A 24,907-nucleotide genomic window follows, 5' to 3' on the forward strand; every position below is an offset into this window, starting at 1 on the left:
GGAGCGGTGCGGGCCGCCATGAATGCCGGGGGCCCCTTCCGCGGGCCGCCCGCGTTCTCGCCGCTGCGCTTCGGGCAGGCTCCCGTCTTCGGGCAGGGCGGCGGTGCCGCCGGCCTCCCCTTCGCCTCCAGGCCCGGGCCCGCCACCTTCGGGACGCCCTATGGGCTAGGCCAGGCGCCGGCCTTCGCGGCGGCGGGCGGCGGCGGGGCCCCGGCCGGCAACACGGGGTTCAGCTTCAAGCCGCCCACCAACCTGGGCAGCTTCCCGGGGCCGGGAGAGGCGCCGGGCGGCGGCGGCGGCTTCGCGGCTTCCGAGTTCCGTTTCAAGGCGCCTGAGAACGCCCCTACCGCCTTCAAGCCGCTGCTGGGCGGCGAGGTGGAGAAGGGCCCGGCCGCCCCCGCCGCTTTCACCTTTTCGCCGCCCTTCGGCTTCGCGCCCGAGGCGGGCCCCGAGGTGGCGGTGGCGGGGGAGCCCTTCTCCTTCTCGCGTCCCGTCGCCGCCCTGGGCCGCCCGGAGGAGAAGGGACCGCGGCCGCTCTTCGAGGAGCCGGGAGAGCCGGCGTCCAAGGGCCTGAAGCGGAAGGAGGAGCGGGAGCGCTCCCCGCGGCAGCCGGCGCCGGGCGGGCGGGCGGTGTCGGCCCCGCCGCCGCCGGAAAAGCGGGCGGTGCTGCTGAGCTGCCCCCGCGGCGGGGCCCTCTTTGGCCGCACGTTGCAGGATATGCTGCGCAGCCAGGGCCGCGGGCACCGGGACCGCGGGGAGGCCGCTGAGACTGAGCGGGGACCCACCGAGGAGCTGGCGCCGGCCGAGTCCCGGGAGCCGTCCCGGGAAGGTAGGCTGCAGGGTTGGGAGGGACCCCCGGGACACCCCGCTCCCGGAGGTGACTGCATCCCCCTCTTCACAGATGCCACCCCCAACACCTCCGCCCGACGGGCTCGGGGCGGCGAGAGCACGGAGGGACTGGGGGGGCTGTTGCCTGGCGAGCTCACGGCCATCCAGTGCAAGAACATCCCCGACTACCTCAACGACAGAACGGTGCTGGAGAAGCACTTCGGCCAGTTTGTAAAAGTTCGACGGATCATGAGCAGGCGCAATAAAAAGATGGCCATTCTCCATTTCTTTGATCATGTGAGTATCGGGAGTGATTGTCGGGAGAGCAGGCTTGACTAGAAGTGCTTTGGATGGGTCTAGCTCTGGTTAGAACCCCACCTCTGGTGGGTTGGATGTTTTGCACCTGGGGGAAAGCATAAGCAATGAAATAGAGACAGGTGGAAGCATCCTGAGCTGCACCTAAAACATTATAGCTGCAAGATTTCTGCTTGGCTTTAGCTGTCTTATGCAGCTCACACACCTGATGGATCTTCCCTGTTGCCTCACTTTGCCCAAACCCATGTGCTGCTACATTCTTACTCAGTCTCTTGCTCAGTCTCATCAGCATCGAGGGCGAGGTGAACTTCTGTGCCTGTGGGGTGACCTGCTTGCTGGGAGTACTGCTCTTACATCAGTGCTGAGGCGTGTTGAGCAGCCACTACAGACTGTGTGGCCTGTTTCTGCTTTGTGCTTAAAAACAAACCTTCAGTCTGTTGTGCTCTAAACTGGCTTGGATAAGCAGTGATTTTTTTGTGGAAACCCAGCCAGTCCTTCCAGTTGCACGTAGGACATAAGTGAGAGGTTAAAATGCAGTAATCAGAATTATATGGGAATTCGTAAATGTATCTCTGGCAAAAGATTTTCTGCATTTTTTTTTGGTGTTGTGATGCTAGATGCTCTACTCCTGTTTCCTTTCAGGCCTCTGCATCTCTTGCCAGGAAGAAAGCAAAAGAGTTGCACAAAGACATAATAACATTTTGGCATAAGAAGAAAACAAGTAAGTCTGTGTTTCCAGGTATGGGTGGTACATAAATGGGATGCTGTCTGCTCTGTTTGTGTATCCTGATATGCTGAGATTTGTACAAAAATGATCTCCACAGGAGGGATACTACAGCTCCAGAAGTACAGTTGTACTCTTTGACCTTTACTAGCCAAGTTGTTTGGTGCATGCAGCTTCTGGGAGCATGGAAGGTTATTCTTTACAGGAGCAAAATAGTTCTTCTGCATTTTATGTGACAGTTCTCTCTGTGGCAAAAGCTAGTAATGAATATGCAAAGGAAGGAAAAAAAGAGCAGGATAAAAACGTAATCTTCCAGATTGGTGTCTTAGCCTTTGACAGCATATGGTCCAGGAGCCCTAGGTGCCAGGCTTAACCCTTGGGGAATTCTTCTCTTGTGAAGTTACCCAGTCCCTTTTGTAAGCTGTGTAAGCTTCCAGCATCAACACAGTACTGTTCTCTGATATTGAGAAAGCTTGTAGTGAGTGACTGCGAATCACAGGTGGAAATGGCATTGTTGTGCAAATTCCAAAACTGGAATTTTCTTAAATTCCTGTTGTCTAAATAATTTTTCTTGACCTGGGCCAAAATGCTGGTACAACCACATGAAAGAGCAAAAGACGTTTAAAATGACAGTGTACTTTTAAAAGGCAATTTAGAAATCATTCATGCAGCTACACAAGAGGAACATGATGTTAGCTTTATGGTCCTGTCTAGAGGTAAGGTGCTCCTTAGGGATGTGAGAAAACCCACTTCTAAGAAAACCCACTTCTAACTGCCAAGCATGGATTCAGATTTGAGCTTTCAGGAAAGTGTCCTGAGAGTGAGTTCAGGAGTACTCTGGAGTGAGTGTCTGCATTGCCAAGGCACTGCTTGAACCAAAAAAAGAGTGACCTACTGAGATGTGAGCTTAGGAATCAGAAACCTGGATTCCAGACCCTGCTGGAAATGTGAGCTCCTTTCCCTGTAGGCAAATGCCTGAATTGTCAAGTGCTTCCTTTTAGCTTTATGAATGCTGTGTGTGTATCTCAGAGATCCCAGCCTGGGGGTACACTGCACCTGTCAGTAAATGAATGCTTCAGCTTTGTCCAATTTGCCATCCATAGAATTAACAGCTGCAGAGTTGTCTCCCAGAGAATTAACATCTTAGTAGTATTCTAAAATAACTTATCTGAGAGATTTTAAGAAATCCAGCTGGTTGGAAGCTTGTTCCTGGAGGGAAGAAATTCTCCCTCTCTGCAGAGTTGCAGATGTAGCTCTTGAGCAGGCATGCCAGCCTAAGCTTGGGTGTGTGGAATTAATGAAAATGCTCAGTGGAAGCAGTGGGAATTGTGGTTTACAGAGGTGAAATTGATTTCTATTCTGTAGAGAGTTAAGGCTTGTGGATTATATCCCAAACATGAGAGAATTTAGCTGATGATCAGGCTTCATTTACTAGCAGCCTGCTGACCAGTTATAGTTAATTACAAATTATAGTTATTGCTAAATGATGCTTTTAATTAAAAATGCCTGATGTTTACAGAACAGTGAAGCTGCCTAGCAATTGGTAGAATTATTCAGTACAGCATGTAGTGCAAGCTGTCCTGGAAGTTCTTGCATATCTGTGCAATACTGTGACTCTTAGATTTATTTTCTAATTGTATTTTTTCAAACAAACTGGCCACCACCACTCCCATGGGGGAAAAAGAGTTGTCACCTGAACTCTTAGAGAAGTTGGCTTTTTGGCTTCATGTTTGTGTGTCACTTCAGGTCCAGCAAAAAGAGAATTTTCATCCAAGGAGAAGAAAGCAGGTGAAGATGAAGGAAGGCAAAACAGTGAAGAGCAAAACTATCAGCACTCACCTCTTCGAAAGCCCTTAATAAGATCCTCTGCTGGCAGTGTCATACCTGGAAAAAGGTAATTCTACACCTCTGAGAATCCATCTGGCAGGAAACAGGATGGTTGGGGGAAAATGATGATTGGGGCATGCCAAGTAGCCATGTTCTCACTGGGAAGTGTGCTTCATTTCTCTCTTCTGGCATGCTGTGGTTTCAGATGTGACTTTTTGGCTGATTTATAAGCTCACAGACCTTGAACTTTGCCAGAAAGGTACATCTAGCTGCTCATTTTAAGGTCTCTTACCTATTTGGTCAGTGTATTTTTTCTAAATGTTTTGTTTGTAACAAAGCTGCAATAGTGAGGCATAAGGGGAAGGGTAGAAACAGTGCCCAGCCAAAATGGGGCCAAGCAGTAATGACACTGGTCTGTTATGATGAAATGGGCTTCTGAAGTTTGTTCGAGCAATTACAGTTCTGTAAAATCTTTTAGCAATTTCTGCTGCTATACAAAATATTCCTTTTCTTTCCCACCAAGCAGCAGGCTAGTTCCAGGCTTAGGATGCAAACTGCTGTGCCTTGGTGATGCAGAAATGTTGCAACAGCCATCTGGTTCTGACCACTCTTGGGCAGCTCCAGTAATACCATTTCTCTTGTACAAAGATTGGGGCTTTAAACATAAATCAAGAACACTTGATTTGTTTTTAAGTGATTTCAAGGCAGTACTGGGGATTTAACCAGATTAATTCCCAGTGCTCGTGTTGCCTCATTACAATTTAGGTATGTTGATACATACTTTGTTTGGTACATTGCTTTGTGAACAAAATGCTCTTCTGAAACAGGCACGCTGACATTCTAAAGAAAACAAAACTGATTAAGGCTGGGGCACAGATTAGAGTGTTACTAATAAAAATCTTTTACTTTTAGTTCTCCAGCAAAGAAGTCAGGTCTCCGAAAGGCACTGCAGTTTGAAGCAGATCTTTTTGATTCTAGTTCTGAAGGACAGAGCACAGAGGCCTTGGGAGCTTCGTTGTCCTCTCTTAGTAACCTGGTGGGATTAGTGGCTGAGACATCTGAAGAAAGGTACCGTCTTCTGGACCAAAGGGACAAAATCATGCGACAAGGTAATTAGACATGCTAATGGATGAAAGGTTTGCTTCTCTGCTAGAAAGAAAGAAGGAAGAAGGATTTGGTGTGAGTTGCAGAGCTGTTGTGAAATTATAGAAATGGCTTCAAAGAAAGACTTGAGCATGAAGCAATCTGCAAAATACTCGTCTATTGTGAGGGATTTTTGTAGATGTTAACTTCTTGTAGAATAGCAGAAATCTATTTTTATTTTTGCACGTGCATATTTCTTATGGGAAACAAGTAGCACACTGTTCATCTTCTGTGTAGGAGGCCATGTAGAAGCATCTGTATCCCTACAGGCTCTTTAAAGAAAGCTACTCAAAGTCCAGTGGTGTTTCTCTAAATTCAAACTATTACAAAGCCAGTCATTACTTCAGGAAATGGTCCTTTGTTTCACAGTGCTGGATTGTAAACCCTTCCATCGTTTTCTTGCCATTTCAAAGATGACCCTACTTTTTATTTAAGATCTTGTTCTTAATATTGACAAACAGATTTCTCAGCCACTTGGCCTGGAATTAGGAAATCAATCATGCTCAATTAGCTCACAAAACAGGATAGGCTGTTTGGATACAAAATATTTGGTACCTTTTTGAAGAGTCAATCTTTTCAGCACAACTCTTCACCCTAGGTTAAACTTGCCTAAAGGAGCAGTGAGGCCTTGGGACAGGCCCCAGAGTTGAAGGCACCCCACCCTTGTGGGTTTCTGACCACATCAGGGTGTGGATTCAGCTTTGCTCTGAGCAGAAGTAGGATGGGAATTTCTAGAGACCTTTTTCCTGACAGCTTTTTTTTGTGAACTGTTGCCCTAACGATGAACTTCTTGACATCCACCCGCTGACCAACATACAGTCTTCAGCTGAGATGTCTGGCAAGCATAGAGATGTGTTGGCACATCTGGTTAATAGCTTGTCATGAGCACCAGAGGAAGAGATGCTTGTTAATGTTTGTTAAATTTTATTTACTTTTTCAGCTCGGATAAAAAGGACTGATCTTGGCAAAGCTAAAACTGTTGTTGGCACTTGTCCAGACATGTGTCCTGAAAAGGAGAGGTACATGAGGGAGACGAGAAACCAGCTCAGTATCTTTGAAGTCCTTCTAGGATCTGACAAGGTATGAGCTCTCTGTATAAGGGGTTGTTTGCTTGCTGCTTATATAAATATGTCAGTATTGTTTAATTGATTACAGGGTTAATTCTTCTGGAAAAGTATGTAGGGCATATCATTAATGTCTTTCAGTTCCCTGTTGTAAAACAAAGAGGTCTAAAAAATTGCTTATTTAGTCAACACTTCAGATTCAGTCATAAAAAAAAATAAACCATTGTTTTTTAATGTATCATTTTTGTATCATGTTAGCCTGAGCAGTGGGGAAATGACTTTAGCAGCTTGCTCCTGACTAAAGTAAAGGCATGAATGGAATCCTCTATACCTATGAAAAGCTAAGCATGCTTCTTGAATTTGCATTCTTTTCTACACATCATGCAGGTAGATCATGTAGCAGCTATCAAGGAATATAGCAGGTCTTCAGCAGATCAGGAGGAGCCTTTGCCCCATGAATTGAGACCCTCTGAGGTGCTGAGTATGACCATGGACTATTTAGTGACAAATATTATGGATCAAGGAGAAGGAAACTACCGAGAATGGTATGACTTTGTCTGGAACAGAACTCGTGGAATAAGAAAGGTAAGCACTGGCAGATGGAGATGTTTGATGATAGAAAACAAAAGATCGTGTTGTAATGCTGAAAAAATGAAGCAAAAAGCAATAGTAATTCATATGTTTTTGAATTGCAAACTGACTCAAAGCACGGCAGAAATAATTTTTCCAGTGTTCTTCAGCTGTATTTTTAAAATATGTGCAATGCTTTCTCTGTTATTCTGGTTAGGATATAACCCAGCAACATTTGTGCAACCCACTGATGGTTTCTCTGATTGAGAAGTGCACTCGCTTTCACATCCATTGTGCTCACCACTTGTGTGAAGAGCCTATGTCCTCCTTTGATGCAAAAATCAACAATGAGAACATGACTAAATGCCTGCAGAGCTTGAAGGAGATGTATCAGGACCTGGCTAACAAGGGGATTTACTGCAAGAGTGAAGCAGAATTCAGAGGTTACAACGTCTTGCTGAATCTCAACAAGGGTGATATTCTCAGGTGGGAACAACAGTTGTCACTTGTTTTCTCTCTTTGCCTCTGGGAAGAATTGAGATTAGCATTATGTCAGATTACAGATTGGAGTGGAGTGAAGATCATAGTTGCAGAGTTGTTTTTGTCAAAGTGTACTATGGTCATGTTTTTAATTTTTCAGTAGGTCATTTTTAAAATTGTTTTTTTAAGAAAAGAAAAAAAAAACCAGCTCTGTTTCATCTCCCTGAATAACTCACTAAAGCTTCTGCAGGTGACAAAAAACCAACCAACCAACGAACAAAAAAAAAAGAGTTGTCTCTTCACTATTCTCAATCAAGGAATTTTATTTTTTTTTAAATTCTGTTTTCCTCCTCCTTCCAGAGCGTTATCCAAGCTTATCTGTTTATCTGCAGGAGGACCAAGCAAAAGCCATTTTGTGGCAGAGTCATACTTTGCTTTTCTGGTCAATGTCTTATCTGCCTTCCTCTCTAGACACTGGAGTGGTGTACCTAAATAAGAGCATGCTAATCATGCAAGCATCACTGGAAGTTTATAATGCTGCACATTTATTTCACGGCTGTTTTATTGGGCAGGAGTTGCATGTCTTGCTTAAAACTCATTGTTGTAATTCTGTTTTATTACAGTTTGCTATTGATTTGTGATTGTTAATGCTGAAGCAAAAAGTTTTACCTCTGTCTTTTGTTTCTCCAGAGAAGTACAGCAGTTTCATCCAGAGGTTAGAAACTCTCCTCAAGTTAGATTTGCAGTTCAAGCTTTTGCTGCATTAAACAGCAACAACTTTGTGAGATTTTTCAAGTTGGTGCAGTCTGCTTCCTATCTGAATGCCTGTCTCTTACATTGTTATTTCAACCAGGTGAGGAGAAAGAAGGTGGATTTTTTTTTAAAGTGTTAATCAGTAAACAGTCTGGAAATGTTGTTAGGAAATCTTAGAGAGCAGGAAACTTGGTAGATATTTGGCCTTAAGAATAATCTTGTTCTTGCTTCTTCAGAAATGTTTAAAAAACTTAAGAGATTTCTACCATGGTATTAAAGGCAAATACTAACATATTTTTTTAAGCATTTTTTTTCCCATGACTTTGTAAAAATATGTACTATATCTTCTCAAAATCACTGGGAAGCAAAAAAGCAGACCTGAGACTTTTGCAAAGGAAATATCAATCTGCACTCTCAGAAGCCCTTGGAAGCTTTTTCTTCTGGGCAAGAATCACAAAGGGGTGTGCTCAAAATGAGCAGCATCAAAGAGAAGCAGAAACTAGAAAGCAAGTGCACAAAATTTAAGAAAACTTAAACCTGAACAGTTGTTTGTGTGGGTGTTTGGTGACAAAGTACTGATTCATTTTAAACAAGGTCATGATGTTTATGGTATATGCTTGTTGCTATTTTGTGGTGTTTAACTTGGTAGTTATGTGGGTTCTTCCTTTTATGTTGCCCCAGATTCGAAAAGATGCTCTCAAGTCTCTCAATATTGCCTACACTCTGAGCACCCAAAGATGTACAGTGTTTCCCTTGGATCACCTGGTTCGCATGTTACTCTTCAAAGATTGTGATGAAGCAGCTGATTTTATAAGTTATTATGGCCTGAGTGTGTCTGATGGGTAAGTGTAAAGAAAAGGATGTGTAAGTGTAAGGAAAAGGGAAGTGCTGATGTGATCAGGCTGCCCTTAGAATGTTAATACAGAGAAAGAAAAGAACAGGCAAAGGGCAGGGGCTGGGCTCTGTAGGAGAAGCACTAAAATAACGGTGGGTGCAAATTTTAATAATATGTTCTATCTTTCTTTCTCTAATATATAGTTCTTCAGTTTTTCATCTTTCCCTCCAGAAATAGGGTTTGTGTCCCTGTGACTATCATGACTTCCCACAACAGCTTTTTTGCTCTTGAACTTTTTTCTTGTTTTGATAAGGTGATAAGGGATTTAAAGGATAAAAAAAAAAAATCTCTTCAGCCTGCCTGATGGTCTTGAAAAATGAGACAAACCTTTTTTCCAAAAGAGACACTGCATATTTGAGCTCTGTCTCCATTGGACTGCAGGGACTTCCTTCCTAGAAATAGGTTTTTAAGTTCTTACCTTGCAACTGGATTGTAGTAAGTTGCAGCTCTGTAGGAAATGAGGATACAGGTCTTTTCAGGAATCCAGCACCATGGTAATACACATAGGGCAGGGTGATACTGAACAGTGCATACCAGTTTTTAGAGGATATTAGAAGCCAGTGGTTTGCAGGGAAGAGCGTAGGCCATGGAAATACATCCATTTTATGGTGTGCTGGTATAGACTTGAAGCTTTAAGAGACTGGAGAAGACAAAAAATTTGAGCATGCTGCTTAAGAGTGAGTGCTCTATTTCCTGTTAACACTGTTTTGAGGTAATAAATTAACCAGCCTACAGGTGCCAAGACTGGGAGAATATAGTAGCTTTTAAAATTACTTCTGTAAACAGTCTTGACATCCATTGTGTGGGTTGTAGTCCAGGTACAGTGGATAATAGTTGAAAAGAGATAAAATAGACCACGAGGGCTCCCAGCCACTGTTTGCTGCCTTCCCTGCTCTGGTCCAGCCAAGAATCAAGATCCAGGCTACAAGGAGTGATCCTGACCTGTCTTTCTTTTCCCCCCTCTAAGCTGACCAACTGAAAACCTCATGGCTACTGGAGCTTTGAGTTTTTTATTATTTATTAGTGCTGAAGTTTAAGTAATGGTTTATATTATTTCTTAGTGCTTATGTGGAGCTGAATCGCTCGGCCTTCTTGGAGCCCGATGGGTTGCCCAAACCACGAAAATCCGTGTTTGTCAGCCAGAAACTCACTGTCTGTGTTGGGGAAGTTGTCAATGGTGGACCAGTACCCTCACCACCTCACCACGTGCCTGTGTCCAGCTTCAATGGGCAGAACAAGTATATTGGTGGAAGCATCTCTGTGGATCAAGCCAGTAGTAGCCAAAAGTCCAGCGTGGAAGCAACAGGTAAGAGCCAACATGCATTTAAGATGCAGCCCTGGAACATGCTGCAAGGGCAGTTCTGTGGGTCCTTTTATTTAACCAAGTTGTAACTGGTTTTGGCTCAAATAGGTTGAAGTTACATGGAACATTTGATATAGCATAGTTTGATTTAAATGTACTTCTCTATTTGTAAATGTTAAAAAGCAAACTGAGTAATAAAATATATTTCCCACTACAGGAAACACAGTAGAGGAAATAAGCACAGTTATGCCAGCATGAGTGAAAATAGCTAGACATTTGGCCACTTCAGGCATCAAGCTTCCCTTGGCTGTTTGCAGATTTTGGATTGCAGCTCTTTCTTCCTACTGTGTGTATAATCATGTTGTTTTTTCAGGTTAGCAGAACAAATGCTTTTTTGGTCCTTATTGAAAGTACAGGTATTTTGCATTTATTCAAGAGGTGTGTAGCAGGTGTGCTCAACTGAAAACAGTTGTTTTATTGGAAATGTATATGCTAGGTATTGGAGGTAATGTGCAATGAAATTTTTAAATGTTTTGTATAAAATACCCATAAATCAGTTTATGATATATTTCTAACTTGAAGGCAGCAAGCTGCAGTGATGGATTTGTTTTATGACCTGACGAGATGTATTGGGCAAGCCAGCTTTGGAAGATAAGACTAGTTTTGCTTCTGTTTGTGACTGAACTGGCTTTCTTGTTTTTCTCTTCCCCTCTCCTAAGAAGGAAGAATGGAAGGCAAAGGTGTGGATGTGGATGCTGCAGCATTAAGAGTCCAGCCCCCAGCTCATCTCCTGCCCTCGCTGTTACCCCGTCAGCTTGTGCCCCTGCTGCCTTCGCAGGCAACAGCAGCCTCCCCACCTGCTGGACATCCTGAGCGTCTCCCTTCAAAGCCTCAGCCTGTCTACACAGACACAGTAAGGAAATTTAAAACCATCATGAAGTATTTGGGAAAGATCTGTGAAATATAATACAAGGTAACTGAGTTCTTCAGTTGTTTTAGATTTCAAGAGTCTGCATGTGTTACATAAAATCAAAAGGAGACACTCCCTGCTTCAGGGCTTTGAATACTTTGAGAACTTATTTCCTTAGACTGTTCTGAAAAAAAGTCTTAAATTATTTCAGATGCAAGTGTGAAACTCCTTCATAGGATAAACAGTCCTGTCTGTTTAGCATTTATTTGAGAACTTCTGAGGAGAGAGGTAGAAAGCGATTAGTAGGTAAACTTTGCTTTAGCAAATAACAGTGACCTGGTTTTTAATGGCTCTTATTTCAGATTAGACATGACAGAGTTCCTTTTTGTGGATATGTGATTATAAATGTTGGGTCTTGAATGTGTGTGCTAGGGATCTGTGCTGTTACCCTTTTTGCTCCAGCCCATACTTGTTTAAATCTGTACTAATGCTGAACCCACGTCTCGCTGCTTTGCAAGCTGTGGCGGCCATGTTCTATCTAAACATGGCTACATTGCAGAAAAGATGGTTTGTTTGGAATTCAATCAGCTAGCACTTGCAGAGCAGTGGTAAATCTAGGAGAAACTCATGTACAAAAGTAGGAATCTCTCTCAAAATTTACTTCTCTTAGCTACTATTTCCTAACTTGACTTGCCCATGTTTAATACAGTGAGATGCTTTTGTTTCTGGGCTGTTCTTAACCTTTTATATAGCCTGAAATATCCAGGCTGTTGTGCTTGATTGCTAGTTTATAGTTGGTAAGTAGAAATATAGGGAATGCTGCCAATTAGTCAGTTGAACAAGCTTGAAAGGCCTCACTCCCAGTCCCCCTGTGTGCCCAGGCTATCCTGAGCAGAACCACATCTTGCTTCAACTCCTTCCTCTGCTGTGTTGTAGGACATTGCTGAAGTGGTGGATGCGCTTGTGCAGGATGTCCTCAAAGGAGAGTGCAGAGAAGTTGGCAGAGCAGGAGTGGCTTATGTGGCTGCTGCCATCTGGTAAGGAGCATTTTTTGCTGGTACTCCTGGAGTCTGTCATCATAGCAGCACCACATGTGAAGATCATAAACCTAAGCAAGGCCAGGTCTCTGGTGGAGGTAGTCAGGCTGGTACAGTTGAGGGAAAAGGACATTTATCTTCAAGTGTCTGCCACCTCTTGCAAGCACCAGCTAGCCCAAGGAAGGGCTGACTGCAAACCTCTGTAAACCTTGCCTTGAATGATGTTCTCACCCCTGCCACACAAAACCTGTGTTGTGGAAGGTGCCCAGAGGAGGACAAGGGAACTGAGTCCAGATCTGGCTGTTTCTCTGCTTGTAATAATGCTTCCTCTCCAAGGCAGTTGATAGAGATGTAAATGTGTGATTGTGCCAGATCAATGTTATTAATGCACAGTTGGTTATTGTTGAAGAGTGCAGTGTTGGGGCCTTCCCTTTTTCCCTTTCTGGCCTCCTCTGAACAGGCTGGGAGTATGCCAGAGGCTGAGGGGGACACAAATGGGACAGGTCACCCAGACTGACCAAAGTCCATACCATGGGATGTCATGGTCAGCAATAAAGCTGGGTTGGAAGCAGAACAACATTCTGCTGGTTTCTAGGGTGGCTTGTTGACTGGGAACTGGTTGGGCATTGTTCTGCCAGTAGGAGGTGGTAGCTGACTGCCTTTGCTTTGGTTGGTGAGGTTGTAGGGGTGGGTCTTTTTCCCCTTTCACAATGTCTTAATCTCCATCCATGAGTTTTCTTGCTCTTGATCTTCCTATTTTCTCTCCTGCCCCTGTATGAGAAGGGGGGTAAACCAGCAGCAGTTTGGGTGCTTGGCTGCTGGCTGGAGTCGGCCCACCACAACAGAGGTTTTCTGAAGCAAGCTGGAGAAAATCACAGGTGTTAGGCTTTTGGTGGCAGCTTTCTGCCTCTGAAAAGAGAATTGCTGTTTCTGCACAGCACCTCGGAGGCTACTGTGGAGGAACTTGTGACCCATTTGGTGGAGGAGACCCTCAGAGAAGTGGCTGGGAGCGTGCTCAGTGCGGAAAGGGAACGCGTCAGAGAGGAGAGGCGCAGAGTGGAGGAGGAGAGGTGAGTGGCTGCTCTTGCTGTGGGGCAAGGTGGGCTGCATGCACCCTTGTATGGAATGTACAGCCTTGTAGGCAATGTAAAGACAGCTGGTGCCAAACTGAGAATCCTGCATGTGTGCTCAGGCAGCACACATGTGCCAGTGTCTTTTCACTCATGCAAATCTTCTTTCTGTCATTCCAGGCAAAAGCAGGAAAGAGAACAGCTGATAAAACAGTTGAGCCAGTTGGTGGGTATGGAGTTAATGGAAGAAGTAGTAAAGGAGGGTGTTCAAGAAGCTTCAACCAGTGAGTTAAAGTACGTACAACATACTCTATGCTATGCTTTGAGTCAGGCAGTGGCAGTCCTCCTGGGGGAAGGGAACAGATGCTTTGCCTAGGGCAAGGCTGCCCTGTCTGCCTATTTTTCTTCTGACTCCTTTACAGCTCAGCTTTGGGCTCTCTTGTAGACTTCTTGGAAAGCCCATGATCAGTATGAATTTTAAATTCTGATTGATTATGGGTTTTATTGAGAAGGGCCATGGAGTTAAAGTGTAGAAGATCTCTCACCTTTGCTAAATGTAATGATCTTTCCTGTTTGCACCTCAGCTCATTGTATGGGCATTTCCTGCAGTCTCCACCTCACCCAGAGGTCTTGGTTTGTTTCATTCTGAACTAGATGTGCCTTAGAAAGAGACCGACAAGCCCGGATTGCCCGGTGTTCAGAAGAAGTCTGTGGTCGTGTCATGGACCACTTTCTGGAGGATGAGATTTTCCAGATTGCTAAGGAAACCCTTCAGGAGCTCCAGTGTTTCTGCAAGTACTTGCAAAGGTGAGTTGCCACCTGTGACACAGTTGCTTTCTTTAGGAGCATTGGTGAGGAGTGGTTAATAGAGTTTGAACTGCAGCTGTCTGGTGTATTCTTTTTGCTGTCATCTCCACTATAAGGGTACATTTACAGTCTTCTTACCAGCCTCTTAATAGTTACTTGGCTGTATGTGAGCAGAGAAGCACACCTTATCAGAGTCAAGTGATGAGCTTGGTAGGTAGGACACTTCAGCTTCATTCTATCTAGAAACTTAGGAGAATTCTTTCTTGAGTTCTTTCTGTTGGATGCTGTTTTTTTTTCTGGATACGTGCTAATTGTTCAGTGACTGTTGTGGAGCTCGACAGTAGAGTTTTTTTCTCCCTATGCTGCCCCACTGCAACCAGGTTGAAGTGCATTTCAGGTGGCATTTCTGACTGCTAAAGAGGGGGCAACAGGGCAGTCTCTTTGTAGAGAACCTTCCCTTGCAGAGTTCTTTTGGAAGAAATTGGGTTAATGTGTTTCTTCATGTGTAAATAGCCTTCAGTGCAATGAGGAGGGCTAATGAGGAATCTGAAGTGAAATAAGTGTACATACAGCAGTCAAGAATTTAGGATGAGGCAGGAATATTTTTATAAGCTCTGAAAATACCTGAGGAAGCACAATTACAAGTTTTTAATTCATAAGTTGGTATTTTTCTTTTTTACAATGCTGTTGGATGCCTCTCATTTTGAATCATTTGATCATAGAAATATATACAAGCATAAAGGCCTTGTATGTTCTTCCCTTGTTGGTATATTTGCCTTTTAAAATGTTCTTTAAAAACAGTACATGAAAAAATGAGACACATCTTTCTGTCCTGGTTTCACTTGGATGGAATCATAGTATTAATTTTCTGTTCAGAAAAGCTGCATTTTTCTGTAAGACTGCAGCACCCAATTGGTGGGACCAAATTTGATAAGACACTAAGACACTTTGTTTTAATTTGTGGCCAGCCATGGTGTGTGGGTTTCCACAGTGATCAAGGTCTTGAGCAGTTTGGAGTTAGCTGGGTGCTTGGACTAGCAAAAGCCCAGGCAGCTGAGCCAGGCTGGCTAACAGAATTATTCCCTTCCCTCAATGCCATGCTCACAATGAACTGGGAAGTGTGCTGGGGACAGCTTGCTCTCCTTGATGGCTTCCATCCTGCAGGGTCTTGCCCATCCTTCTGCCCCCCAGGGCTGTCCTCCTGTGTGCTCCTGCTGGAGCTGTGGTGCTCACAGTGTGGGACATCTGGCATCCACTGCTGACAGCACACAGCTCCCAAACGCTGTGTGGGCTGAGTGTATCTGCCTTTTATTATGATTATTATTTTAATAATCTGTTTCCATTTCAGGCCATGGGTCTCCTTTCCTTTCCCCTGATTCCCATTCTCAGTTGGGGAAGGGTCACTGGGCTATAGAACAGCTGACTAAACCAAGACTCTTTCTTCATTAGATGTTGCAGAAGTATTTTCAGTCATTGCTTGAGATACCAGAAGAGCTTTGTAAGGCATCATGTGGGAAGTGCTCTGTGTTCTGGTGAGCACAGGACAGGTCACAGAACATTTGAGATGGGCTTGGAGCAGCCTGGTCTAGTGGGAGGTGTCCCTGCCCATGGCAAGGGGGTTGGGACTGGATGGTCTTCAGGGTTCTTTCCAACCCAAACCAAACCAGTCTGTGATTCTGTGATTCTCTTCTAAAGGTGGAGGGAGGCAGTGGCAGCTCGAACGAAGCTGAAACGTCAAATGAGGGCATTTCCAGCTGCTCCTTGTTGCACAGATCCAGAAAATAAACTGAAAGCACTCTCCCCGAGTGCGGAGTGGCCTATAGCCATGGAGAACTTGTGCAGGAGAATTGTAAACCTGGGCAATGGAGGAAAGCTGGGAGTCTCTTGTACAAGGTAAGGAGAATTCTAGTGACAGCAGTTGGCTGTCTCAAATACCCCCAGAATGACCTTTTCTGCACAAATGCCATTAGATAGACTGAAAATCCAAATAAATTCTTCTTTCATTAAGGGCAACTTCCAGAAGTGTCTCCAGTACTTCTCAGGTCTTAATGTTTCCTTTATTGGTTAAAGTATCTGTTTTATGCCAAAAATTACAACCAGTAATCTTTGTCTCCAGATTGAATTGGCTGAGGAACAAGACAGTGCATGAAATTAAAGTTCAGCATTTCTACCAGCAGTTGCTAAGGTATGTTGGTGTTTGATCTTTGCTTTCTTTCTGAGCAAACTGTAACAGACATATCAGAAGTCTTAAAAATGTAAGGAATGGCAAATCATACTTGAGTGCCAACCTGCAACCTTGCTTCTGGGTGTACTTTCAAGATAAGGAAAACTGAAAGATAAAATCATGGAAGTGTCATCAGAGCCCGTTGCTGGAGGTGTAACTTCTAAGGATCTGCTGGATATTACAACGTTGTTCATACCTGGGTGGGATGGGGCCTTGAGATGGGTACAGGAGGAGTAAATAAGCTGTTACCTCTCTGACCTGTGGCACAAGGGGATTGATCTGAATGTTTGAAGTGGCCAGTTGAACTACTGACTACTACTGCTTGAAGTATTGCAGCTTGTTCTAAGGAAAACAAAAGATCAGCATTCCCCAGTTGGGAATAACGATCGCTACAGAGTCTTCTCACTACTTTCTCTCTCTCTTTAAGTGATTTAGCTTGGACTCCCCTGGATCTTGTCTCGCTAATCACTGAAAATCTTCCAGTTCAACAAGAACAGTTTTTTTGGAAGGTGCTGTTGGTTTTGCCAAGTGATGATGAATATGCAGAAGATGATCCCAACAGGTAAGTAAAATAGTTGATTGCTGGGTCCCTTTGTCATGCAGGGCAGTCAGATAGAAGAGCCTTGATGTACGTTTTTCCATACCATGACAATTTTCCAGTTTGTTAGTTTTTTTGGTGTTTTGTTTTTCTCCAGAGCACTCTGAAAAAAACAGTAATTTATTTTAGTGGTCTAAATCTTCTCCTGATGCAGTTCCTTGAATTCTTTTTGCTTATACTGAAAACAGAAAAATTTGAGATACGTAGCAGCGTGGAAAGTTTCAGGATATTTAATAGCCATGTAGCAAAATCCAAGAAATATGAAGGTTGCTCTTGTGATAGATTGTTATTTCTTAGAGGTGCTTGTGCTAAGACCCTAAAATGCTGTTTTCTTTAAAAACAAAACCCCAAAAAGCTTTCTTTTTTTCACTAGAGTGCTGGTGGATTGGTTGAAAGCCAAATTTATGGGTGACAAAAGTTGGAAGAAAAATGCTCCGTATATAAAAGGCAGAATTCAAACACTGACATTATTTAATTCTCCTGCCATGCAAGGGAGCAGAAGCATTCAAGTCAGTGTGTGTATAAAGGTAGGTGTGATACCCAACAGGCTATAAAACAGGGTGTGCTTTTTTCCTGTGGATGTTTTGCAGAGGCTTTTCACACAGTGTCCTGTCAGGTGGAGGGAGATGTTACTGGGAGGGATGGAGTTGTTGAAAAGGTCTGAGAAAAGCTGGATCTTCTCTTGTTTCCAGTCAACTGAGTAAATTCCTGCCTGAATGCAGTGCAAGAGTTAGAACCTCAACTATATCAATTCCTGATGCCAGATCAGGTGCTGAAGTGCACTCCTGTGCTTCCTTGCATCTGTTGGGTACATCCATATTTGTCTGACAGCTTATTGCCTTAGGATTTGTGGAACTCCTGGTGACAAATGTCAAAGCTGAGTGGTAATGATGGTAAAATGCAGATTCCAGTAGGAAAATAGCCTTTTTTTTTTTTAGCTTTAGCTACATCACAGTTTTCATCTTCTGTTGTCTGTGTAGGTGGCACATGGTGTGCTCTCTGACACTGAGCTGGATACAGCTGAGATGCAGAAAGACTTGCTTGGAACCAGTGGTCTCATTCTTCTCCTGCCCCCTCAAATTAGGAGTGAAGATGTTGCAGAAGATGATGTTTATTGGCTTTCAGCTTTGCTGCAGTTGAAACAGTTGCTTCAGGCCAAACCTTTCCACCCAATTCTTCCCCTGGTAGTTCTAGTTCCCAGTCAGGAAGACGTGGCCATAGAGAAAGAAGTAGAAGAAGGTATGTAATTATTTCTTGCCTTGAAAGGAAACCATCAATGTTTAGGTCTGGTCCAAGAGAATGGTTGCTGCTCGTGCAGTCCTTAAAATCTAGTGAAGGGAGAGACTGAGATACAGTGCTTCTCAAATCTCTGCTAGAAACCCAGAGGCCTTAAGGACTGATCAGTATGGAAAAAAAAAATCTTTTGGCTTCCAGTTTTTGTTTGCTCATAGTATTTGATCCTGAGAGTCTGCAGGGATGAGCAGTGCTACTGGGAATGTGTTCAGAGTGTGACTAGGTCAGAGTAAGAGATACCTGTTTGTTCTTTCTATGTGCATATGGCAAGTTTTTTCTTTTTTTTAAGGTTTGATGCTGCAGGACTTGATTTCAGCCCAGCTTATTTCTGACTACACCGTTGTTGAGCTCCCAGGTTCAATCAATGATTTACAAGGCACCGAAAGGGTAAGAACATAGAGATACTTGACTGGAATTATTATGTTAGTTTGCATCTGAGTCTTGTATGGTGAGATATTTTTTGTGTTAAAATTTCTGTAATGTAATTTATGTTCTAAAAGCTCTCTTCCCATTTTTGACATACCTAAATTTGCTGTAATCAGGTACTCACTTGTTAATAGTAATACTAACATCACCCCAAATTAAACTGAAATTAAGTATGCTTGATACTTTCTCATTTTTCATTATTCATGACATACTTTAACTGACTACAGAGATCAGTGGCATTTGCTCCTTAAAAGATATTTTCATCCGTGTAATACTGAAAACTGCAATGAGACCAAAATATGCGGGTTATGTAGATTAAACCTTGTCTGTCCTGCCTCTGGTGACTGACTAGCAGAGGTCCTGCTGCTGCTGAACATGAGTGCTAGTGGTGGGAAAGCCTTTGTACCCAGTCCTAAAATGCAAAGGAACTTTTATATCTCCTCTGTCTGCCGTGAGGTCCCCCAGTATTATTCCATCTTTGTCCGTGGAACCAGGGGAATGCCTCTGTCCCCTGATGCATTCCAAGAAAGCTTCTGGGGATCTCTCCCTGATGGCCTCCAGACCCCAGCTTCTTCCCATGTCCTTCTGTTTGCTGTGTTTGGCCATAGTGGCCTGGAGACTAATCAAAACCCATGATGAAAAATTATACTTATAAATCTACAAGATTTTTTGTGTATCACAGCAGGGTGGGTTGGTGTGGTGGGAAGGGGTCATTGACAAGTTATCTTGAACTAAAAGCAGCTCCAAGCCCCATGTTCCCTTTCTTGTGGTGGCTAGAGCATTCCTAGCACTGCTAACCCTCCAAGCCCCCACAGCTTTTATCTCTTTGCATTCAAGGACTGTGAGGGTCAGACATGGCTTCTGTGGATATAGTCACCCTGGACTTTATTTCAGTGAATCTTCCAGATTCTCTCAGAACAGTTTGTGGCATCCCAGCTTCCTGCAGCAGGGAATTCCAGAGCACAATTGCACCTGGTGTTTACAACCTCTTTCTGTCTGTTCCTCAGCCTGCTACATGAGAATCTAGTTTGTGACCACCTGGTTGTAGAATTATTCTTGCAAGCACGAGGATGATGATGACAGTTGATTTGGGTGTGTTATGCTGCATGGTGTCTTCAATCTATAATGGCAAACTTAGGGCTGCAGGACTGAACCCTTTGTGTCCCAATTGTTTCCGACCCACCTGCATTCTGTGTGTTGTAGGTTTCTGAGGCTGTGGGCTGGCTGGTTTCCCAGTGCCCTGACTCCCTGGAGCTCTGCAGTCAGACCCTTCAGGAGTATGTCGAGGATGGGGTTGATGGTGAATTTGGCAAGCGCTTCTACCATGACTGGCAGGAGAGGCGTGTAGCTGGCCTGCCATCTCAGGACCCTGAGGTCATCATAGAGCTGTACAACAGTGTGCTGCAGTTTCTTTCTGATGTGGCATCCTCAGAGCATCTTTGTGACTTGTCTTGGCCCATCACTGAGTTCTCAGAGGCTGGGGGTAACAAGCTGTTGCCCCACCTGCAGTGGAACATGCCTGATCACCTGGCCTGGCTAAAGAAGGCTGTGCTATCCTTCCAGATCCCATACCTAGATCTGCCTCCATTAGGTGGTATGTACTTCAAGATGTACTTCCTTTTGGTGGCATGTCATTGTCTCTGATGTGCCTGTGCTGAACTATCCCATAAGGTGGGTAGTTTGGCTCTGTCACAAATTCTTTAAATTTACTTTGTGGTTTGTTTTTTTTTTTTCCATAGCTCCTTGGCGTCCTGTTTGCCACATGATTTTTCAGTATGTGTCTCAGATTGCAAGTTCTCCCCAGACTCAACCATTGATCCAATCTCAAGTGGAGAATCTGCTGAGCAAAACTTACCAGAAGTGGAAAAACAAGACGTCAGGCAACTCTGATGAAGGTGGACCTTCTGTTGATGAGATCCCTTGGGACAATATCTTGGCAGTCTGCATTGATCATAAACTGAGGGACTGGAAACCACCCAAACTGCCTGTTTCTCCAGGTATCACATATCCATGCCTGGCAGAAAGTGATTTGTCACAGGGAGGGAGCTGTGGTCTTGGTCTCCTCTTGTAGAATGACACCATGCTTCCTGCACATCATTCTGCTTTTTGGAGTGTGTGTTTAGTGCTGATTATGACTTGACTTGAGCTTGTGATTTTAAAAATTTGTGTGGAAGAATACGGACAGTCTTTCAGCCTCTCCCAGTAGGAGAGAGCTTATTTTCAACCAGAGCTCAAGAACTGTTCCCTCAGAGGTCATGTAATATCAGGTTGGCTGAGCTGGCAGGCAGCTCCTGTTAATGAGCACTTCCATGCATTAATGAAGTTTGATCAGATTTTGTTTGCTTTCAGTTGCAAACGTTTAGGGGTGCTCTGTTTTGCTTAACTTTAAGGGATACCTCATTTAAAGAAGTGACTACCTAACCCACTGAACATGGATGTACTAGAATTTTGATAATTAAGATAAGCAGAATTTTACAGTTCCATCTCAGTAATCTGGTGTGCATTGATAATGCAGCTTAAGGCTCCTTTTCACATGCTGGCTACAACTTAAAGCTACTTGAGAGCATACATATAAATGTTGCTCAAACTGGCTTTTTAATAGTGAGCTTTTCTTCTGAAGAGGAAAATCTGTTGTGATAATAACCATTGGGTTTGGTTTTATTGCAGAAGCAGTAAGTGAAGATGGTCAGATTCGTGTGTACTTCTTCAAGGAGCATTTAAAGAACTTCACTCTCCCCTTTTCCTGGGAACAAGCCAGACTGCGCACACAGAAGGAGATCCAGCAGGGCCAGGAGAGGTGAGGCACCTTCTGGCACTGCCTGGGGAGCAGCATTTGCCTGCCTGTTGTGCCATCAGAGCTGCTTGGTGAACTACAAGAGGGTTGCTCAGGGCCTCTACAATGAATATATAGCACAGTCACAATGCTGAGTACCAGCATGTGGCATCTCCTTGAAATTATGTGCAAGGGTGTGCTGAAACAAGGGAGAAAGCAGGTTTTATTTCTGCAGGGTTACTCAGCTCTCAGAGCAATGGGTTGCTTGGGGAGAAATTAACTCCTCCTGGAGAAAATGCTGCTGAGGCTTTGGAATCAAGCTTGTAGTTTTCAGCACAGCAGAAAAACAATGTAAGGTTGAGAAAGAGCCTAGGGCTAAATCTTGAGTGTGCCCTTTATTTAAGTGTCCCCTCCCTTAGGCTCACCTTCAGTTGCAACCTGAACCTTACATGATAGGTGACTTCCAGACTTATTCCTTGGATGCTAGATTTTAATTTTGCAGCATTTTGAGGTCAGGTTGTCCACAACTTCTGGGAAGACATCAGGAAAATCCCATAACTAAGAGTAAATGCCAGAGGCTGAGGGTGAGGAGTGCCTTAGAGCTATGTGGCATTAAAGTGTTTGAGATCTCAAGAGTCTAGCTTGCTTCCCAGGACTTGTTCAGAGTGAAGCCAGTCTCTCTTCCATCATGGAACCTTACCTGCTGCTCTCATGCACATAGCAGAAAGTGATGTTGGGATAGATACTTTTTGGTGTGAATCCCAGGCCCCAGTGAGATTTGTTCCTCACAAATAACATGTACAAGTGATGATATGTTTGACCCTGGTACAGGGGAATTATGTCTCCTAATAGTGAATTCTCACTCCCTGCTATTTCTAAACTTCAAGCTAGTAAGGAGAAATTAATCTGCTCATATGAATTTCTGTGCTTCCTCCCCCTCTTCAGGTCAAGGGTAAAATCTGCAAATTCTTTTAAGAAACCTGGCATCTCCATGTTGACAGGCCAGTATGGTTCTGGCATCAGCATGCTTCCAGGTCAAGGAAAGAGCATTCCCAGTGCAGATGAATTCACAGACACAGCTTCAGCCCAGGAGCTTCTCCCAGAGCGTCTGTTGGCACAGTTGCAACTGGAGAAAATAGAAAGCAGGAGGTAAGTTCCCAGAACAGCATCCTGCCCTTGCAGATCCAGCCCAGGGTTGTAAACAATTTCTAACTTGCCTGTAATGGGAAGCTGAAGTCCAGCAGTGCTAGGAAACAGCCTAAACTGGTTTCATCAGTGCCATGCAGATTCCTCCTACGTTCTCTTTGCATCTGAGTAACAGTCCAGGATGGTAGAAACACTTAGAGCTTTGTGGAATGGTTGGAAACTGTTTAATCAAATCACCAATACCAAAGAAGTACAGTGTGTGCAGTTGTCTGAGTGCCTTGTAGTATCACAATTGTCTGTGAAGTCCTCTTTGTGATGTAATTTTGGTGACTGTAGTGATGCTGATCACATAGCTAAAGATCTAAAGCTTGAGTTTGCCCAAGGGTTTCCTGTCTTTGCTGCATTCCCCATCAGTTGGGTGTCTTCAGTCTGTGGCTCTTTCCAGTGCCTCAGTCTTCTAAGATTGATTTTTGCCATAGCAGTGGGGTCTGTCATACAGTGTTGGAAATGACTATGAACATCAGATCCTTCTTGCAGACACTTGTGAACCCAAAACTCTTAAAGCACTGGTTACAAGAACAGTGCTAGGCTGCAATCTGACTGATGCTCTTGATCATTCTGTCCAGGTTTGAAGAACAATTGCACCAATGGCTGGCTGAGGACATTGAGCCCCATGGTGATTTTGTACCTCTTCCTCTCTACCTCCCCCAGTCTCTGGTCTCTACCACGACTGTCACCTGTCCATTGATGAAGAGTCCCATGTCATCTGCTCAGGAGGTGAGAAAGGGTGGTACTGAGAATTAGCTGTAGCTCTGAGGAGTGCAAGTTCCAAACCTGTCATAGTTGCAAAACCTTGAGTGGGAGTTACCTTGGTGTGCAGTGTTGGACAGACTTGGGAAATAAAGAATTGAAACACTACACCTGGGAATGAAGAACTGAAAGTCTACACCTGGGAAATAACTTCTTTTCAGGGAGGGGAATGCTTTCTGCAGATCTGCAGGGAGATTTCTTCACAGGTGTTAATGCTTTCTGCCACTGGCAGTTGTAACACTGTCCCTTGGGGTGCTGCCCTTCAACTTCATTTATCACTGTTGTGGGTCAGCTTCCCCCACTTGAAAGCTGGGGGCAGAAATAGCAGAACATGCTATTTTTGCTTTTCCTTCTCAGAGACTGGAGGGTGCTGACCTGCATCGTTGTTCTCAAAAGTGGGGAAACTGAGAGGCTCCTTGCTGGTGCTGGATAATTCTTTCTCTCATCTCTTTTCCTTCTGCACAGGTGGAGTGTCAAGAGGCATGCAAGCTTTCAACAGAGGAGCTAAGCCCCACGCTGTCAGACAGACTGAAATACCTGCAGCAGCTCCTCAGAGCAAACAGGGAAGGTGAAACTGCCTCTGAGCTCCACCTGTCTGCTCTTGCGGATATGGTGGATATTTGAGCAGAGATGAGATAGGTGTGCAGACCAAGAAATGGTAAAGAGAATCAAGGCTGGGTGGTTGAACAGATGGGCTCCTAAGGTGCATTCCAGAAAAAGCAGGTGTCCTCCCGGGAGAATACAGAGTGGACATGGGGCCTGGACCCTTGTTGCTTGTCTGCCTGGCCAGAGATGATGATGTGGCTCACTGTGTCCCTTTGGCTCCCAACTGTGCCTTGGCTGGTCTGGGACTCCCTTCTATGCCTCACAGGCATAGGGACAAGTCAAATGCTTTTCTTGGAAGGACTTAACTGGTGGTTTTTCTTTCTACCATCTCTTGTTGTTAAACAGCTTCACCAGGAGAAAGCTGTAGGGTAGCAGAGGCCCCTGGGAACATCAGAGCAATGTTTCTCTCTAGTCACAGTCCCCAGGATGTCCCAGCTCTGTCCTTGCTTCATGCAGAAGCAGTGCTGTGGTGTGAAGTTGATGTTTTGCTGCCCAGGAACTTCCTGAGTTGGTGCAACACTTGGCTGTGTTTAATAAGGTTGCTCAGTGCTAATGCAGAAGAGTTGTGCTGCTGGGCCTGGGTTTTAATGTATTGAATATCTGTGGCATTAAAATGAGATGAATTGGTCATTCTACAAATTAATTGCCATGCTGGAAAGCTGGACCCTTTCTGCAGTAGACAGCTATGAGGAAATTAATTTCTGATTACGTCCATTCTCAATTATTTTAAAAGCTGTGGCTTTGGAAGTTGAAGACTTTCTGTGTTCAGTTTAATATTGATTCCCAGTAAACAGTAGGAAGATGTGCTTCATGTCTGCAGTACTCCTATACAAAGTCTTTTTTGTTACAGTGTCAGCAGATTTTTTTTCAGACAGAAGCATCTGCCTGGTGAAATACAAATTATTGCAGCTTTGGAGGTAAATGTTGATTCTTTTGCCTGACAGAGGCCAGTTCTCTGACTTGCTCCAAATTTTATTTGAAATTCTTAGTAGTCCACAACTGTCAGCTACCTTCCTAAAAAGTAATCCTATGTTTAATTGAAATATAAAATTTTAACTGCAGAAATTATTCTTTGAGACCGTTTATAGGATTTTTTTTTTGCTGGGCTGGTAACCTTCAGGGCTTTTGTGCCTCTGCAGTTCTTTTCCATGATTTATCCCAGTTAATGTTCTCAGTTTACCTGGAATTCAGATGTAAAAGCCCCGATGTGTTTTGGGATGTAATTCACCCCATCTGCTATGTAAATCTGCTTTGTACCTAATAAATTTTTAGTGGCTTGAACTGTGCTGTCATCTCCATTCCTGG

At 44.1% G+C, this 24,907-nt stretch overlaps 1 protein-coding gene across 1 annotated transcript; it reads left to right on the forward strand.

Annotated features, from left to right (window-relative positions):
* The first annotated feature begins 18 nt into the window (after positions 1–18).
* Positions 19–24,902, forward strand: MCM3AP (minichromosome maintenance complex component 3 associated protein). The gene is made up of 28 exons (XM_030453949.1): positions 19–829; positions 902–1,125; positions 1,786–1,864; positions 3,614–3,761; positions 4,607–4,803; positions 5,778–5,917; positions 6,289–6,486; positions 6,689–6,957; positions 7,642–7,804; positions 8,386–8,546; positions 9,661–9,905; positions 10,622–10,815; positions 11,749–11,849; positions 12,788–12,919; positions 13,100–13,213; positions 13,574–13,726; positions 15,422–15,619; positions 15,843–15,911; positions 16,378–16,512; positions 16,922–17,075; positions 17,529–17,787; positions 18,131–18,228; positions 19,471–19,861; positions 20,007–20,264; positions 20,935–21,064; positions 21,986–22,189; positions 22,813–22,963; positions 23,462–24,902. The coding sequence occupies exons 1-28, from the start codon at positions 19–21 to the stop codon at positions 23,618–23,620; spliced, it is 5,535 nt and encodes a 1,844-aa protein (XP_030309809.1). The 3' UTR covers positions 23,621–24,902.
* The last annotated feature ends 5 nt before the right edge of the window (positions 24,903–24,907 follow it).

The sequence above is a fragment of the Calypte anna genome, chromosome 7 (assembly GCF_003957555.1).
Source record: "Calypte anna isolate BGI_N300 chromosome 7, bCalAnn1_v1.p, whole genome shotgun sequence".
NCBI classification, from domain to species: domain Eukaryota; kingdom Metazoa; phylum Chordata; class Aves; order Apodiformes; family Trochilidae; genus Calypte; species Calypte anna.

Bases quoted from the DNA above. Each gene is read 5' to 3' on its own strand.
- MCM3AP (XM_030453949.1), top strand. From the start codon at position 19: ATGAATGCCGGGGGCCCCTTCCGCGGGCCGCCCGCGTTCTCGCCGCTG. The intron at 1,865-3,613 runs GTAAGTCTGTGT...GTGTCACTTCAG, and splicing joins TTGGCATAAGAAGAAAACAA to GTCCAGCAAAAAGAGAATTT. The intron at 22,964-23,461 runs GTGAGAAAGGGT...CCTTCTGCACAG, and splicing joins CCATGTCATCTGCTCAGGAG to GTGGAGTGTCAAGAGGCATG.